Raw genomic sequence first — 18,246 nt, 5'->3', positions numbered from 1 at the left:
AAAAAACTACTAATTCTTAATCCCTACCCCCAGAGAGTATGATGCAATTGGATGTTGGGGGCACAACCTGAAAATTAAGACTTTTTAAAGCTCTCTGGATAATTTTAATATGCAGCTGGGGTCAGACCCACTGCCCTAGCTAATCTTTGGCAGGGCTTTAAATAACTCTTATGAAGGGCTCTCAGCCTGCCTTGCCATTAGAATCATCTAGTGAACTTTTAAAATATCAATTCCCAGGTCGGATCCCCAGATATTCTGACTGAATTGGCTTACGGTCAAGTCTGAACATTGATTTTTTTTTTGAAGGCTCACAAATCCGAGATCTGTATCTCAGCCCTGACCTTTCCCTTGAGTTCTAGACTTGCATATCCAACTGCCTGACATCCAACTTGTTTGTTTGTTTGTTTATTTATTGATCATCTCCCCCAACTAGAATGTTAGCTCCATACAGTGGGGCAATTTATCTACTTGTTCACTGCTGTATGTAGTATGTGAAACACACACACACAGCATCTATACCTCACGTTTTTCTGGAACTCTCCAGTTTCAAACTCCTTGATGCATAAACACATTTTGGTACCCTGTGCATTGCTCAAAGGGGCTGGAATGAGCTCTAAATGACATGCGTTTTTTACTACAGTGTCACCACTCTGAGGGTGGAAACCGTGGAAACATTGCAAGGGAGAAGAGCTAGGGCCTTGTAGATGCTGGCTCATTCTATCATATTACATAGAGAAGCTGGGCCTCCCCTGCAGGGTCTGAATGCCTTCTTCCTCCCTTCTCCATCCTGGGGAGGGAGTCCCTTCTCCATCCTCAGGAGGGGACAAGGTCTGGAACTGGGAGAGAATTAATCACTACTCAACTCCAAGTCTGAATATATATATTTATATATATATTTATATATATTTATATATATATAATATATATATATTATATATATAAAAAAAATATATATATATATTTTTTTTTTAAAGAAGTTTTATGGGAAACATTAAAAAAGAAAGAAAGCAGGGATTTAGTTGGAAGTAAAGATGATTTTAGGGACAAAAATGCCATGAATTAAGGTCACTGCTACATACCAACCTTTGTTGCATTCTTGCCACCCTTCCCCAGTGCTTTTCTCACCTGCAGGATGCAGGAGGCTCAGAGTAATCTCTGAGCAGGTGTGGGGGGGCTGCCTGCTGAGACCAGCTTTGGAAAAGGGGCTTTCTCCTTCAGCCTCAGCCTGACTTCACTCCCCACCTCATGTATGGCTGCAGCCTCCTCAACTGCCTTCACCCATTATTGGACATGCACAGAAATCTCTGGATGCATCATAGAGATCCTCAGGCCCGCAGTCAGCCCCTTTTCCTGGATCTTCATGTGTGGCCTTGATGTTAAGAAATGAAACAAGAACAGAGAGCAAGAAGACCCAAGATTAGTGGAGGTCATGTTGAGTCCTGTTGAGTGCTAATCACTAGATCCTGTCATTTGGTTCCTGAAACCATCTCTCACAGCTTCTCTCCTGGTCATTTCCAAAAGCCAGAGGAGCCCTGGCCCCTATCCCTATCCCCCTCTGCCCAATTCATTCTACACACAAACATTTAGCATTCTGGGTTGCCACACAAACAAATAAACAAACATTTATTGACCTTCGGCCTATTATGTGTGAAGCAGACATCATTGTGAGAATAATTTATATATAGCTGCTAAGTTTAACATGCCAAATTCTGCTAACTCTTTGTTCAATGTGTGTCTGCCAGTAGCTATAAAATAAAATTATAACTATCAAAGATCATGAGCCACTTAGAGCTCATGAAGAGAAAACACACACTGGCAATCCTTTTGAATGAATCTGGAATCACAGTTCAGAGCTGAATATACAAACTAAGTATACACTCCTCAAGGATTTACCACCCAAAGAGACACGTAAGTTCCCCATAAAGTGGAGGGGACAGCTGGTAGTGGGCTGATTTAAATGTTTGAGGTGAACAGCCAAAACAAGGGATTTCACAATTATCTGGTTGTTTCCAGGCAGTCTAGAGACCAACAATTTAGTCTAACTAGATGCCTGATTTAATGGTGTAACTATATAGTGACTAATTAGCCAGAATGCTCTTCTAAAACACTCATCATCACATTACACTTCTGCTCAAGAACATATAATGGTTACTAAGCCTTATTACTCCTAATGGCCAAGTTGAAACATTTCTGTTTGGCTTTCAGTGCCCTCCAATACAACCTAAAGCTACTAAAGCAGTGTTACCTGTCATTGTTCCTTAACATGCCTAAGGCAGGCTTGGTCCTGACCGAGGTCACCCTGTTCCCCTAGCCTACCTACTCTGCAACCTCAGTTGCACTGGAATGAGCAAAAGATCTGGACTCAGAGACTTCGGCTCAGGGTCCAGCTCTACCACTTACCGTGCGACCTCAGCTAAATCATTTATTAATAAAAACACTAGCTCACGTTAGAGCGCTCATTAAATGCCAAGACCAGACTAAGCACCTGCATTCATTGTCTCATATGATTCTCCCAACAAACATGTGGGATAGCCACTACTATCATTCCCACTTTATAGATGTTAAAACTGAAGCTTTGGAAGCTCATCCATTTGTTCGACAAATACCAGGTGCTGTGCTGAGCAATGGGAATGTAACATTGGATGAGAGAGACAAGAACCCTGCTCTCATGGAGCAGGGAGTGGCCATTTAGGCAACACACAAACAAATACATGAACCAGATAGTTTACAAAAGTGGCACCTGCTCTACTAAGACAGGGAAGTTCAATGGACAGTGGCTGGAGGTGAGAGGGGGCACACTACCATAGTCAAGGTGGTCAGGGAAGGCTCCTCAAAGGGTGACATTTTTAGTTTTAGACATTGAGGCTTGAATGCAGTTGAAAAGTCAGCCATGCTAAGAGTCAGGGAGCAGTGCTCCAAGAAGCAGGAACAGCAAATGCAAATGCTCTGAGTTCTAATAAGTCCAGTTTGGCGATTATGAGTTGAGGAAAAAGAGAGCGGTGCCAGTGAGGCTGAGGGTGGGGAGCAGGGGACAGAGCCAGATCATGCAGGGCCTTGGAGGTTATGGGGAGAAGTCAGATTTCCTACAATGGGAAGTCACTGAAGGGTTTCAGGTGAAGGAAAGACTTGATCTGATTTATGCCCTGAAAGATCTCTTTGTTTGCTGTGTGGGGAAGAGGTTGTCCAGGTATGGAGAGGAAGCTGGGTTTAAGAGATGCTTTAGTTGCCCTAGCAACAGATGATGGTGGTGGATAGAGTAGACCAGTAGAGATGGTCATGGAGACAAGTGGAAGGAATCAGAATGTATTTTGCTGATTGAACTAATAGGATTTGATGACAGATTGGATATGGAAGGTTAGGGAGGAAGAGGAATCAGGACAGTTCCTCATGTTGGTGCTGTTTATTGAGATGAGGAAGACTTGGATAGGACAAGAGTCAAGAGTTATAGTCTGGTCTTTTTAAGTTTTGACACATATTAGATATCCATATGGTTGTCGAAGCAGTTGGACCTATAGTCTTGAAGCTTAGTGCCAAAGATTGGAGTTGTTCACCTGGAAGCCATCAGCATTAGATGAGATTTAAAGTCATGGAAGTGAAGGGATCAGAGTATGCCCACCTAAAATATGTGGCTTTGGCATAAGGGTTGTTTAAACTGAAGGTAACAGAGAAACATAGACTCAGGAAAAGCTCTCTACCCTTCCCCTATCTGGCTAAATATAGAATATTAATTTTCCTTTGTGAAGATGTCCTCACTCCCTTCAGCTATACCAAAAAGAGAACAACTCTTCATCACCAGAGACACTCTTACCACACTGAGACTGCATGAAATTGAGTCTGAAAAACAGATTTTACTGAAATAACTCTTATCTTTCATTAGTTTTCCCATATTTTTACCTTCCCACAATTTACCACTCTTAGAAGCCCAAACTCCTTTTCCTTTGTCTTAAAATGTCTCTGCAATTTATAGCTTTTTGTTAAGATGGTATCCAAGCCCCTGGCCTAACCACTTCTTTGGGTATTCAGTTCTGTTCTATAAAGGACTCCGTCTGTATACATAATAAGCCCTTTCTTCTCTTAATCTGTATTTTGTCAGTTTAATTTGCAGGACCCCAGACACTGAACCTAAGAGGGTAGAGGAAATTTCCTCTCCTACCCAAGAAAAAGGTCTGAGGAATGATCAGGGGGCCCTCTCACAACGAGAGGTCACACAAAGGAAGGGGTTCAGCAAAGGGAACTGAAGACAGCAACCAGTGAGGATTAAGGACGTGGTGTCCCAGAAGCCAAGAGAAAAGAGGATTTCAAGAAGGAGGGATGGTTAGCTTTGTCAAATGTTGCTGAGATGCTGAGTAAGAAGAGGACAGGGAAGTCATCACTGGATTTGCAGGAAGGAGGCTGCTGGGGACCATACGGGAGCAAACTCAGTAGAAAGGTGGGGTGGACTTTTGCTTCATATGCATCCAGGAGAGAAGGGAAGGGAAGAAAGGAAATGTTGGCTACTCTTTTGAGAAGTTTTCCTGTAAAGGAGAGCAGAGAAATGGGAAGGAAACTGGAGGGCAATGCAGGGGTCAAGGGAAGGGTCTATTAAGAAGGAAGAAAACATAGCATGTTTGCATACTGATGGAGAACAAATTAACAATCTATAGGGGTTGGGGAATGACAAGAACAGAGTCCTTGAGAAAGAGGGGATGAGACCCAGTGAAGCAGGCATTTGAAAGTGGATAATTCATCTGCTGTCATAAGAGAGAAAGCAGCTCCACGTGATGAGCGTGTTTAGGGGTATGCAGATAAGACAGTCTGATTACTTTTATTTTCTCAATGAAGTGTGCGCAGAGTGAGGGGTGTGGGAGTTTCGAGGTGGGAAGCAGAGGAGAACGCAGTAGAAAAGGTAGTAGGAGGGGCTGCTAGTTGGAGCATCCAGCTGGTACCAAGGGTCACTGATTTAAAGTTGCACCCGTCAGCATCTGTGCATGGTTCTCTCCAACCACATTCAGCCACTTGGGTGCAGGTAAAGAATAGGTGAAAAACTGGCATTTTGATGGTGGCAGAGCAGGGGTAGGAGTATAGCACAGGAGAGAGAGACAAGGAAGTTAAAGGTCCTTGAAAAGGGAGTACAGCAAATCTAAGGTGGATTAGAAAAGAAGTGAAGCCCCCCAAAAGATGATGGAAACATAAGAGTACGAGACTGCAGGTCATGAGGGCCAAGGATTGTTGTACTGGGGCAACAGAGGAGGAGAGCTGGGGGGATGGGAGGTGGTGGTCAGAAGAAGAGGCGTTTGGAGTCAACGACTTTGAAAGTAGTGCAGTTACTGGTCACAGCAAGGACACAGTCAAAGCAAAGTACCTCCTGTAGTACAATGAAGGAAAACATTGTTATAAATGAGATGGTCAAGGAGTACGAGTCCGGGTCTTAGATGGGTCATGCATGGGAGACTGGAGAGGGGTGCAGGGGAAGGCAGTGAGCCCAATTTCTTCAGTGAATGAGCAGGAGACATGCCCTGGAAACCCAGCTCCCCTTGTCAATGACAGAGCTGAAATTCAAACCCAGGCCCAGGCCCTTAGCACCTCTCCTTAAGCGCTAGATCACACTGCATCTGTCTCTTGGTGATGCAGATTTCTTCATTCTTAAAATGGAGACATAAACAGCACCCACCTGCCTAGTGGAACAATGAACATCAAAGGGCTTTGTACGCACTTTCCAGCACTTTCCAACCTTTAGGCCTACATTCAGTCTTCAGCCCACCTGACCAACTGCACTCAGTACCCAGCACTCTACCTACTTGAGCTCTTGTCATACAGCTTCGGAACTGCCCACTGGATCGCTCACTAATTTGACCACAATCCCTTGACATTAAAGACTGTGCTGCCTCAGTAACTGGAGGGTTGTGTGAAGGTGGCGATGGCAGTCAAGGCACTTTATGCCCTGCTGGGTTCTGGCACACTGGTTGCATGTTGCATCTCACTTTAAATGCACTTGGGTGCCTGGTTACTTACAGAAAAACCCTAGAAGAAATTCCTTAGCAAACTGAAGCTTTCTTTTACAAGGTAAATCATCATCTGATTTGTAAATGGGGATTTTCATATTTTACTTTTTCTTAAACTGGTGTCTAGGGAGAGTCAAGAATCTGGGAAACAGCCATTCATACCCCAGATATTCTAGAGCCCCTCGCATGTGCCAAGCCCTGTGCCAAGCACTGGGAGATATAGCAGAGAACAGAACAGCCTTGCTCCTGGGTGCTGGGAGAGTCAGGCCCCGCAGTTTCACTTCAGGCAGGCCCTCTTTCCTGCCTGCCCCCTGGGGCTTCCAGATCTCCCTCAGACCTGGCTCACCTGTCTTCTTAGCTTTCCTTCCTCACCCTTCATTTAAAAATAGAATCCAACAACCAAAAACTGCATGGTTTCCAAAATGCACCCTGCCCCCATAGGAAGTGCCAACAAACTCAACATAGGCAGAGTTTTGTGTTTTCCTCTCCCTCTCCGCCTGGGCTGTCCCTGCAGCATTTCTGGCAGGTCCTAGTGTTAGCAGCTCAGAATTCAGAACACTTGGCAGCTGGGAATGAGATCGTGGCCATTTGGAAAGGTTTAGGGAGAAGTCACGCGGAGTGGGATTTGGGGTTTGTGTTTATCTCAACTGTAACTTTCCAGAAAGCTGAGATGCCCGATTCCAATAAAAGCCTCTCCAAGTATTTTTGGAGGCATTGTGATGGTGCTGGGTTGTGTGGGTGGTGGTGGTTTTTCCTGGTTTGTGGAATTGTGTTTAGTTACTGATAAAACTTCTATCCAATTTGTGAGCCAACATCTGGTTTCTATGGGGTGAGCCATGGGCAGGTGATGGAAACGGCCAAGCAAAGGGGTAGAACTCAGCAGGGCCTCCTTAGGGCTGGGGGCTGTGGCCAATGCCAGGGCCAGATGGGGAATGTGAGTGGGTGGGGGAGCTGGGACCAGAAGCCTGTCCTCCTTGTTCGGAACTGAACTTTTCCCTCCACTCCTGGGGTGACAGGGCCTGAGGCTCAGAATCGACTGGTTTTCTTTTACTCCAAGGGGCCCCAGGCAGGGTAGGACAAAGACAAAGCTGACTCAGAGAGCCACGGAGACAGCATTGTCAGCCAGTGGAACCCAAGCCAGAATGAGCTGGCTGCCTGCTGTGCACCTGCCAGCCACTGACAGATCATTAAACCAATAGTCCAGCAGAGGGGCCAGTGCTCGGCCAGCCCCTATGACTCCAGGGGCTGGGAGGGAGAGTGAGGCACTGGGGGGTTCCTGGAGCCCCTGCTGGGCCCTGCCTTTTTCATTATTATTATTTTTTTAAATTATTTCCAGCAGTCCAAGGTTTTCAGTTACTCACACTAATTTATTTATTCTATCCATTCAACATACATTGATTAATCACCCACTTTGTACCCAGCATTATGCTTCATGATTTACAGAAATTACCTCTTTGCTTTAATTATCTGCATCTCCAGACACAGTACCCACTTCATAGTAGTCATTCAGTGCACGGCTGCTGCCATTATGGCTATTATTGTTATTAATGTGGCAGTGACAAGCACTACAAGACAGAGCTCCTGACCTGGAAGAAGAGGAAAGGAAAGGAATTTCTGACACCTTACTATGTACTGGGTCCTGTGCCAGCTCTGACATACCTTAAAACTTCACCAAACGGCACTTGCATTATTGCCAGGAAAACTGGCACAGAAACAAATAATTATCACAACTCTGGGGGCAGTAAGATGGACTTCGTAGGAGGTATCACTCTAGTGGCCTCATTTGAGCTGGGCCTTGAAAACCAAGTTTACTCTGTAGAAAACGGAGAGAAAGGGAAGGGCATTCCAGGTGGAGAGAACAGCATGAGCAATGGCCTGGAGGCTTAAAGTGCCTGGAGTTTATGGGTAGGGGCTTTGGGGGAGAATGAGAGGGGTTGAGTGGGGGTAGGTGGTGAAGGGGGATGGCCAGAAGTTAAGAGTGGCTAGAGAGGGTGGTGCATGGGCAGGTGCTTGGTTTCATGCATTTCCCTATCATCTAGGCAGGTGTGCATGCAGCACATGACCTTGGGCAGAGTCTCTCACAAACCTGCTGGCCTTCAGAAGGCCTAGTCCTGAGCTGGCTGTGTCCTCAGACTTTCCTGGCTGGTGTGCTCAAGTGCAGACCTTCTGGTTTAGTTTTCTGTTCCTGCCTTTCCATGTCCACTGCTGCTATCCCAAAATGCAAAGCTGAGGGTCCTCAGGTCATGGGGTCTCTTCTCTGGGCAGGAGCTTAGTGCAATGAGCTTCTAAAGCTCCCTTCAACACAGGCTTCAGAGCTCTAGTGAACTCTGCACAAGTACCATGCTCGTTACCCTCTTTCATCTGTGTGGCAGCCTTCCTCACAGAGGTGCAGGGATGGGAAGGATGGAAAGCAGTCAGCCCTTGCTTCAGGCTAGCCCTTGAGGCTGCAAGGAGCATAGCACAGCCAAAGCCAGGTCCCTGAACTGTGCTTGAGCTCTTGTTTCACGCCCTTTTCTCTTCCTCCTCAGCCCCTACCACTCACCAGACCTGACGGTGGCAGCAGAGAGGATGCTGGGCAGTCAGGAGCGCTGACTCCTCTATCCTGCCATTGACTCACTTGCTGTATGACCCTAGGCAAGTTGCTTAACCTCTTTGACTCTCTCTTCATCTAAGAAATGGGATAACAGCACCCTCATTGCTTTGCCAGGATTTGGGAGAGGTTCCTGAGTAAACACGGATGAAAACACAAACTGGCAAGCAGGACATATATGTAGGGGGAGAGCGTCAGTGAGACCAATGATGCTTCTGTCATCCCTTCTGCTCCCCCAAACAAAGGCCCTGAGGCTGGCATGGTGCATTCTGATGAGGGGAGATGCTGGCAGTTCCTGCAGAGTCCCCTGTCCTGTGCCCGAAGGCCTCCGACTGGGAGTGCTTTTTCCATCACTCAGGGGAGCTGCAGTAGCTGCAGGGTGCAGGATACAGGGTGAAATCTAGGCCTGGAGTCAGGAGCAGCAACCTGGCTCCCATCACAGTGGGGCTGTTTGCCTTGGCGCCATCCTTTAGCAACCTCCACTGCAGTCCCAACACCAAATTCACCTCAGAGGCGTGTGGTAGGGCCTGACCTCACCGTCTCTGGCCTCTCTGCTGGTCTCAGCTTCATGACCTCTCCTGAAGTCAAAGCATGGTTAAGAGGCCCAAGCCCACCTGGAAACCAGCACAGTAGCAGGGGGTGGCTTCCCAGGGCTTTGCTTTTGAAGCGGGGAACAGAGGTGCACTTGGGAACACTGGTTTAACCCATCACTCAGTCACTTGTTCAATTATTCCCCAAATATGTTCTTCAAAAAAATTAAAGAGCACACACGTAAGGAATTAAGAAAACATATTTTAAAAGCACCCTTCCAGGCCAGTTACATAATAGTATCGGACAGCAACATGCCCCAGAGACAGTGGCCAATGGCAGCATGGCAGATGCCACACTGCAGGGGTGGCTGAGTTCCAGAGGGCTGTGCTCAGAGTGGTGTAGCCAGGTTAGCTGCAGGGGATGAGCACTGCCTCAGTTTCCCTCCTGTGCAGTGAGGCAGCACAGGGCTTGCTAACGGGGCTACCCCAGCTCTGGGCAGCTAATGCTTACCGAGGGCCTGCCAGGCACTGTACACAAATTAGCTCATTCAAGTTACCATTGTTATCCTCACTTTACAGAGGAAACCAAGGTGAGGAGAGGTACATTCACTTGTCAGGAGCACATGGCTTGTAAGTGGCAGAGTTGGGACTGAAACCCAAGCCCAGAGCAACACACACAAACAGGGTCCAAAGCATCCCCTACCACAGCCACCAGTGGCTAGGGAATAGCGGGTGGTTCAGGATAGAACTTCTGGGGCCAGAGCCTGATGGCAGTGGCGGCAGCTGTGAGCTGGCTTGGGGTGAGGACCAATGGGCTTTGGTTCTCTCTCCACTCTCTCCCAGCAACTCCCCTATACTGTGAAAAGGCTTTTCTCCATCCCATGGAAAGTCCTATGACCTCACAGACTCAAGACCCTTCACCTCCCCAACCTTCCCTGCATCAAAATCCTGCCCCTGCCCTGGGTGAGGTCAAGGACCAAGACTGCCCAGCGTGCCCATAGCCCCACATATTCTAGTTTGCTGGCTGGCAGCCCTTGTCCCAGCCCTGGATCCTGGGAAAGTCAGTGGAGCTGGACAGAGGCAAAGGGAGAGTCAGAAGACTGAGAAAGACCCAGAGCAAGCGGTGACCGCAGAAACACAATGGCCTTTTGCTTTGTCTCCCAGCTCCTCTGAATCCGAGGCAGATACGCAAGGGCAAAGAGAGTCCCACTGTAGTTGATGGGGTGGTGGGGGCACTGAACTCCACCTTCAAACAGACCCAAGGCTTCCCCACCACCTTCATATGGAGCAGGATCTTTTCCCTGGAGGATACCTCCAAGACACTCCACTTACTCTGCTGCTCCTCAGATGCCCTGCCTCCTCTCTACAAGCTCTTCCCCTTTCTCCTGGATGTATGGCTTAATCTCACCCCTGCTGGGAAGACTGGGACCTGCTCAGGAGAACCATGGCTGGAGGTTCTGGTTCTGTACTTGTCCCATTAATTAGGCAATGAGAGAGAGAGAGAGAGAGAGAGAGAGAGAGAGAGAGAGAGAGAGAGAGAGAGCGCGCGAGAGAGAGCGCGCGTGAGCTTCAGCAGTATTCAGGAAACTCTTCCAGGGCAGGGCAAGAGCTCAAGCCTTGAGGTCAAGGACCTCAGAATCCACATAGCAGGGTTCTGGGTGAGCTCTGGATCTCAGCAAATGCCCCTCTGGCTTGCTGTGTAACCTTGGGCCACCTCTCCCCTCTCTGAACTTAGTGTAAAATGAGGAACAAAGCTAAGTTAGCCTCTTCCGGTTGGTCTTGGGTGATCTCTAGGCCTCCTCAGAGAAGGCTTTGGGGAGTACGCAGTGTCCCAGGGGAGCCTGATGGCCAGGGCTCTGGCCCCCACTCCCAGTTAGAGCAGCTCTGCTCTTATCTGTTTTCTAAATGGGCTGAGTGTTGGCTTTTGTTGACAAAATGACCTAAATGCTTGGGGACAGTTCTGGAGGATTTCGATGGTGCCATCCAGGAGTAGATCTTTGCTCTATGTGGCACAATTCTAAACTGTTTCAGGCTGGGGCTCCTAGGCACAGTCAGGACTGAAGGGAAAATGCTCTCCCTCAGCTGTCTTGGCCCAGGAGTAGGGGCAGAATATCCTGGGAGCACAGGAGACAGAAGGGGAGAGGATCCAGGTGTCCTTCTCTCTCAGTTTTTGATGGCCTGAAAGCTCTGCAGTCTGTCTCTCCTTCCTGGAGACCTTCTCCACTCACCCGAAACTCTCCATAGGAAGTGGCTCTCATTAAAGCAAGGGAGACTGAAGACTGGAGGTGGGGGGTTCCACCTCTGGGATCTCTCTGGAGAGATCCAAGTGGATCTCTGGCCCGTTTCCATGGAACGATTAGCTGGACAATATTCCAGCCTCTGCTAGGCTTTGTAGAGGCGTAGGCTCAGCTCGGGAAAGACCAGGCAGTAACCTCATTCAAAAAGGGGCCGGCCACAAGAGTCATGCAGACAGCAGTATTCATTGACTCAGCAATGTCACCGCTGGGAATTCAATCCAAGGAGATATTACAGAAAGAAAAGGCTATCTACATAAAGATGATCACTGTGGCATTATTCAAATAGCCGCAAACAAGGATCTGCCCAGCTACCAGTAATAGGGGTAGTAAATTATAGAACATCAGCCAAATGGGATACATATTATGCACCTACTAAAGACTAAGGGAAAACATGTACACGACATTGATAAAATTTTAACAAAAGAGAAGCAGCTTGGCATAGACCAGTTAGTTCCCTTCCTTTTCTCTACAAAAGGTATGATAAAGAACTGCAGGGAAACATGCAAAAATGAAGAGTTGGGTTAGGGCAAGTGAATTACAAGTTCCTTGTTGTCTTATTCATTGAACAAATAATTATTGAGTGTTTACTATATGCTGGGTCCAGTGCTAGGGCTGAAGATGGAGCAGTGAATGAAAATGCATTTCCTGCTTCCATCTAGAGTTTCAAATCTAATGCTATATATTTTTTTTTACTCCTAAATATCTTTCAAAGTTGTCATAGCATCATCTTTCAATAAAAAATAGTTGATATGGGAAATAAGTGAAGAAAAGTGGTCCTCTCCATCTGGGTAATGTATTTTGCTCCTGGTATCAGAACCACTTCCAGCTGGATTACATACATATTAGAAAAAGTCCAATGTAAATGTGGTAGTGACATTTTGGTCTCATGTTTCTTTTGAAGCAAAAAACATTTTTAAATCCACGTTAAAAAAAGAGGAAAAAAGTTAGGACTTGTTACTAATCTCGTGGTTGAATAATTAAGTGTGCCTAATTCTGAAAGTAGCAAGCTAAATTATGCAGTGCCAAAAGTGACAACTCTCATACCTACACCATCCCATCTATAGCGGCGTGGTTTTAGCTTTATAGCTGAAATATGCTGCCAGAAAACCTAATAAAAGGAAGCAAAAATATTTCTGTTTATATCAAGCTGCCATTTGAAAAAGACTTTTAAATATGTTCTTCCCCATGTGTAAATCTGACAGCAGTTGCATAATTAAAACCCCACTGGAGAGTTTCCTTTTAATCTTTTCAAAGTAAACCAATAAAACATCCTTTAGGATGTCAAATGATGGATTAATGCTCTTTGGATTATTTAAATATCTTTGAGCTACAGCACTGCCTCCAAGAATACTGCTTAGTACTAAAAGAACACAACCACCATCTTTAGCTTTAGGAGTTCAATGTAGTTTCAGGGGATACAGATAACAACCTGCCAAAGACCACACGTGCATCTTTAATGAATTATGCTTGTCTTGGATTTTGTTAAGTGGGGGGGAAGAATAAATGATACATTCACATTAAAACAAACTTGATTTCAACCCCTTGGGAACATGTCACATAGCATAAGTGGGAGAAATAATAATTACTCAGGATTTCAGTTCAGTGTAAACAATTAATATGAATAATTTAGACCACAAAGTAGATTTTTATTTTGCTTGAGTTATTCAGATTGACTTTCTATACAGTCTTAGTTACTGCTGACCAATCATTGGCAAATTTTCTCACTGGGTCTGTGCCATGTGGACACACATGTATGTCTACACAGTTGCAAACTGACTAGTTATGGATATGGGACCCTGTTCAAGCCAAATGTCAAAACAAATATTGCATCTCATCATGATGTTCCATCTAACCTTCGGTACACACAGGCACATCTAAAATTTTCTTCTGTGCCTCCCTCTAGCTGAAGGCCCATTCCTGCCCTTTCTTCCCCTTCCCTAAACACACACACACAAATGAAGGTGAGAGCAAGTGGCTTCTGCCCTTGGACCAGAGCTTACCAGAATATCTCCCATTTGCTAGCATTCCATTCTCTGACCTTCTTGGTTGGATCTTGCCTTCCTGGCTGTCTAAGACCTGCCGGATGCTTCAGGTCATTGTGACCTCGAAGATAAATCTGTTCCTTCAAGTTTTCTCTGGATTTAATCAGTTGTTGGCCTGATCAACAGGCCAGTCCCCCTGCCCAGCCCTGCCCTGATATCACACACACACACACACACACACACACACCCATTAAATACTTCAGTCTCAAACAAGAATATGCCCACCAATTATATGAAATTGATAGAACAAACACTGCATAACTTGGATTCTGGACCCAGCTAAACACAGAATTAACTGTGACCTAAGACAAGTCCTTTAACACTCTGTGCCACATAGGATTGGACGAAAGGCCCCCTCCTTGCTTTAATCATATTTAGTAAGAACAGCCAAGATATGCTGTCCATAAACGCTGCAATCCAACAGCACACACAGGAATACGCTTTAACTTTTGCCTTGTAGGATAAACTTTAACTTTTCGAAATATAGAACCAGGCCTGACGTGCACAACACATCATATTTATGGAATGAATGGTTTTCTATACTAAAGTTTAGATAAATCATTTATCTGGGTCTACAACACACACACACACACACACACACACACACACACACACACACTCGCACGCACACACAATGTCCACACTGCTGCATGGACATTTGATGCTGTGATATTCACTGATCAAATAAAACTGAGTGCATGTTAATTTTCCTCTTCACTGGACGAGGTAGCAGATAGAGAACACTGACTGCCCATTTTGGACTGATCTTTGGCTCCCTGTGATGCTGAATCCATAAAAGCACCAGTAATAATAATTGTCTCTGAAGACTCAGGATATTTAAGGGGTAGGAACTATGTAAGCAGAAGAGAAACTGACATAAGTAGGTCTTTACTTAAACCTCATCCAAGTATACTTTGCAAGAGAAGGCTGAAATGACAATCATGCTACTTTGGGATTCAGCAGAACTTATCTGACCAATTTGAACACTCCCCCAGACCACGATAGCAGGTAGATAACTGAGAGAGCCCCCGCTACCCATGAGGCTATCTTGGCACCCCTGCAAAGGGCTAGTTCTGGTCCCTGAGTGCAGTTCCCCTTCGAGATGAATGTCTTCCTGTAGCAGATTTTGGAAACAATGTGCTAGGTCATTCGTAACAGAGCCACACACTTCAGCCCTCCTACACTGCTTGCCTACATCCAAAAAACACAAATCAAGAAAGAACATAGTTCTTTTCCACTTGACTAAAGAACAGTCATTCCTGCCAGTAGATTAAAGGCTGGGGCTTGGAACAATTTGCCAACACACGGACTTGATTTTGTGCAAAGAGCTGAGAGGAGCTTTAGAAGCTGTGGCTGGGTAGTGAATAAAGAAATCGATGGGAGCTCATCCCAGAGGCACAGAGACCACAGGTCACTGGAATGGGGCCCCATCTGGATGAACTCACAGCCCGAAGGGGCAGACATTGCTAACAACTTTCCTTTTAGCCTTCAGGCTCCATGAAGAACCCAAAGCTAAAGCATATCACTGGGAGAGAAATACTATGGCACCCAATATGTGCACAGGTGTGCCTCTAGGTGGAAGAGAGCAAAAGGATGTTTACAGAGGAAGAGCACAAATCAATAATGAGTTATGAACACATGATGTCATCTTCCAGGACCAAGCATCCTTAGTACTTTTAAAGCACTTAAAAAAAAACTCTAGTTGCTATAGCAACTTGATGCAGCTCTTAAAAGGGGATTTTTTTTTGAGGGGGTCATTTTATATCTTCAATCACCATAACAACATGATATAGCTTTTAAAGGGTATTTTTATCCAATCTGCGTGTGCTTTGGAATTGAGCCATATTTGCCTCTTTTATTTAAAATAATCGGATAAAGCATGACACATGAAAAATCATTGAAGGAAAGGAAGCCCTTTAGTAGACCATATATACATACTCAGAGAGACATATCTAGCAGCTCACATCCTGCACATGGATGCAGTCTTTCTCTCTGCCTCCCAGCAGCCATCTGTGATGGCTTATGCTGGTCAGTTAGTCCATGCCCTCCTCCCAGCTGGCATAGCAAGCTAACCCAGAACCCACCCATGGAAGGTATGTCTATGAAATTCCTCACAGCCCAGTGAATCCAGCCCCCTCCTCCAAAACTACCACCAGTGGAGTGACTAAAGGTTCAACTAGCCAAGTGCCTTCTCCCACCCTGGGACTCCAAGCAGGAATAGGTGGGACACATATAAAGTCTTGCCAAAGTGAAAATCTTGTATTTTTTCTGCACTCTGTACAGTAACTGGGGAGGAGGTCTGTTTCGTGTTGACACCCAGGGCCCAAGGAAAGGAGAGGGGAGAGTGAAAGTTGGTGAGCGAACAAGAAGAGACAGTAGTGGTGAGCAGTGGTGGCTCCAGGATCTCTAAGGAGAAGCTCAGAGGAGGTGTGAAAGTGGGAGAAGTGGGGGGCTTCGAAATGTATTTACAAAGCCTTTTTTTGCAAGGTTGTGGAACCATGAACTGTTTATACCAAAAAGTGAGAAGGGATGGTGGAGAATATAAAGAAACTAACCCCAACACTACCATGGGGCTACCCCTTGGTGCCACTATTGGTTGGACAAAAAATGGCAAGGTAACAAAGAAAAGAGGTGAAGAAATTGAAGGGAAAGTGGAGGGTGGGGCAGGGAGAAGGGGCAGAGAACCAAGGGGGGCCCAGAATAAGAGCGGCTGAAGTCTTGGTCTCCAAGTCTCAAGGGCTTTTCTTGAGGAGGGGTCAGTGTAGACTCCAGGAGAAGCAGGTGGGAAGGAGATCTAGGAAAGAGATTTGGGGGAAAGTGGTCGCACTCCCCCGGTGGGGGAAAGGGCTAGAGGACACTGAGGGGAGAGTGTGGGAAAGAAAAGAGAGAGATGGAGGGAGGGAGAGAGGGAGAAAGGAGATAAAAACGCTGTTAGTGGAAAGAGGAGGGGCTTTCTAAAACATTTGTGTGAGGAAGCCGAGGCCCGAGGGGCATGAGAAATATAGGAAAGAAGCAGCAGGCCTCTGATACATGTGTTCACAAGTCCTTTTATAGAGGAAAACTGAGGCGCACAGAGATTCGGTCATGGATCTGGCAAGTGTAGGAGCGCGGGCGGCCCCTGGATCTGCCCAGCGCCTGGATGAGGGTTCTCCCCATTTGGCTGCACCGCCAGGCCAGTCACCGCTGGGTGAGCGCCAGAGATGGGCCCTTCAGGCCACCTCCCGCGCGGAAATCCAGTTATGAGAGAGAAGGGGCAGGAGGAGGGGGACGGGCAGGGAAGAGGGGGTGAGACGAAAGTAGGCAATGGGGCATTCGAAGACAAGGGGAGCCGAGAGACGCGGACCCAGCCGCCGAACAGCAGCAAGGGCGGCGGGCGAAACGCTCGGAGAGGAAACGCACGCGGGGCGCGCCGCTCACCTATGGTCGATACCACGGTGCCCACGAAGTAGAAGGCGCCGGGGAAGTCCCAGCGCGGGCGCAGCGCGTCGGCTCGGACGCCGGCTGCCAGCGCGGCCTCGTAGTGCCGGAGGAAGGCGCGCAGCTCCGGCTCCGCCACGCCGTGCGCCGCGCTGAAGTTGCGCAGCGTGGCGCCCCAGCGCGCCCGCGCCTCCGCCTCGCCCGGGCTCTCCAGCGCGGAAAAGACTGTGGCGCCCGCCACCAGGTAGAGGCCGATGAGCGCCGCCAGCAGCACGAAGCGGCCCGTGTCCTCGTTAAGGTGCGAGCGGCGGCAGCAGCAGCAGCAGCAGGAGGGGCGCGGCAGGCGGCGGCGGCAGCGGCGGGGTGGGGGCCGGGGGCTGCGGGAGGACATGGTCCGGAGCTCAGCCCCGGGGCCGGGGCGGCGCTCGTGGCCCGGGCCGCGACATCCCCCCCGCGGGAGCAGAAGCGTGAGGATGGTGGCCAGTGGTCTGGGGCCGCCGCGGAGCCCCTCGCCGCCTCCCCAGAGCACGGACGGTGGGGCGCCTCCGCCTCCTCCTTGGCGCTCAGGCCGCACACGGGTCCCGCGGCCCTTCCAGCACCGGTGCTGAGGCGCTTCTCTCCCCGCCCCGACGCCTCGCCGGCTCCCGTGGCTCCTCACCAGCCACCCGAGGGCGCGGGGGTCTGATGCTAGGCCCCTGCCTCCCTGTGGCTGGCGTCCGCGGGCCCCCGGGCCTCATACTCCTCTCCAGACAGGCCGCGGACTGCGGGCGGGGCGGGCTGTGGAGCCCGGGCGCCTAGGACTGGGACGCGGCAGCAGGGCACGAAGAGAGCCACGAGGGGCATCCCATGAGGCGTTCCCGGCTCGGCGGTTCCCAGGTGCAGGCTGCGCCGGCAGTCCAGCTCCCGCCCCAGGGCCTGAGCTAGCGGCGTCGGCTTAGGAGCCTCAGAACCGAGCTGCGTCCGGGGAAGCGCTCCCTTTCCAGCTCCAGCCGGAGAGCCGCCCGGCACAGAGAGGCGGAGTCACCCGCGCCCGGGGCGGGGTGTTGGGGTGGGGGTGGGGGTGGGGGAGTAAGGAAGAGAAGGAAGGGGTGGGGAGATGGGCTGCTGCGACGCCTCCCGGTCGTTCTGGCGGCACTAAAGCGGGACACCAAAGCAGGTGTCCGGACTACGGTGCTAGCTACCGCCCCGCCCGGGAACCCCATTTGGCCCCTCTCTGCACTTCGGTTCCAGAATCCCTCCCTTATCTCCAAGCTGCCTCCAAACTTTGTTCAACTTAATGGTGCCCGAGGTCTCAGGGGCTGGGGGCCGCATGGCACGAGTCCCCCCGACACCGGGTTTCAAGGGCTCCAGTTCGAAGTTTAAGTTCCCTCTTGCTCGCTTCTTCTTCCT

The 18,246-nt window shown here is 48.5% G+C and overlaps 1 protein-coding gene across 1 annotated transcript in view; it reads right to left on the bottom strand.

Moving 5' to 3' along the window:
- KCNK12 (potassium two pore domain channel subfamily K member 12) overlaps positions 1-17,845 on the bottom strand; it is a 45,489-nt gene extending 27,644 nt beyond the window's left edge. The window contains exon 1 of the mRNA XM_011361314.2: positions 16,858-17,845. Within this exon, the coding sequence (XP_011359616.1) occupies positions 16,858-17,248 (391 nt within the window). The 5' untranslated portion in view covers positions 17,249-17,845. The remainder of the gene's footprint in view (positions 1-16,857) is intronic.
- Positions 17,846-18,246: the final 401 nt, after the last annotated feature.

The sequence above is a fragment of the Pteropus vampyrus genome, unplaced genomic scaffold (assembly GCF_000151845.1).
Source record: "Pteropus vampyrus isolate Shadow unplaced genomic scaffold, Pvam_2.0 Scaffold66, whole genome shotgun sequence".
Lineage (NCBI taxonomy): Eukaryota > Metazoa > Chordata > Mammalia > Chiroptera > Pteropodidae > Pteropus > Pteropus vampyrus.
The sequence above is the reverse complement of the archived record's forward strand: the minus strand, read 5'-3'. Positions and strand labels throughout refer to the sequence as shown.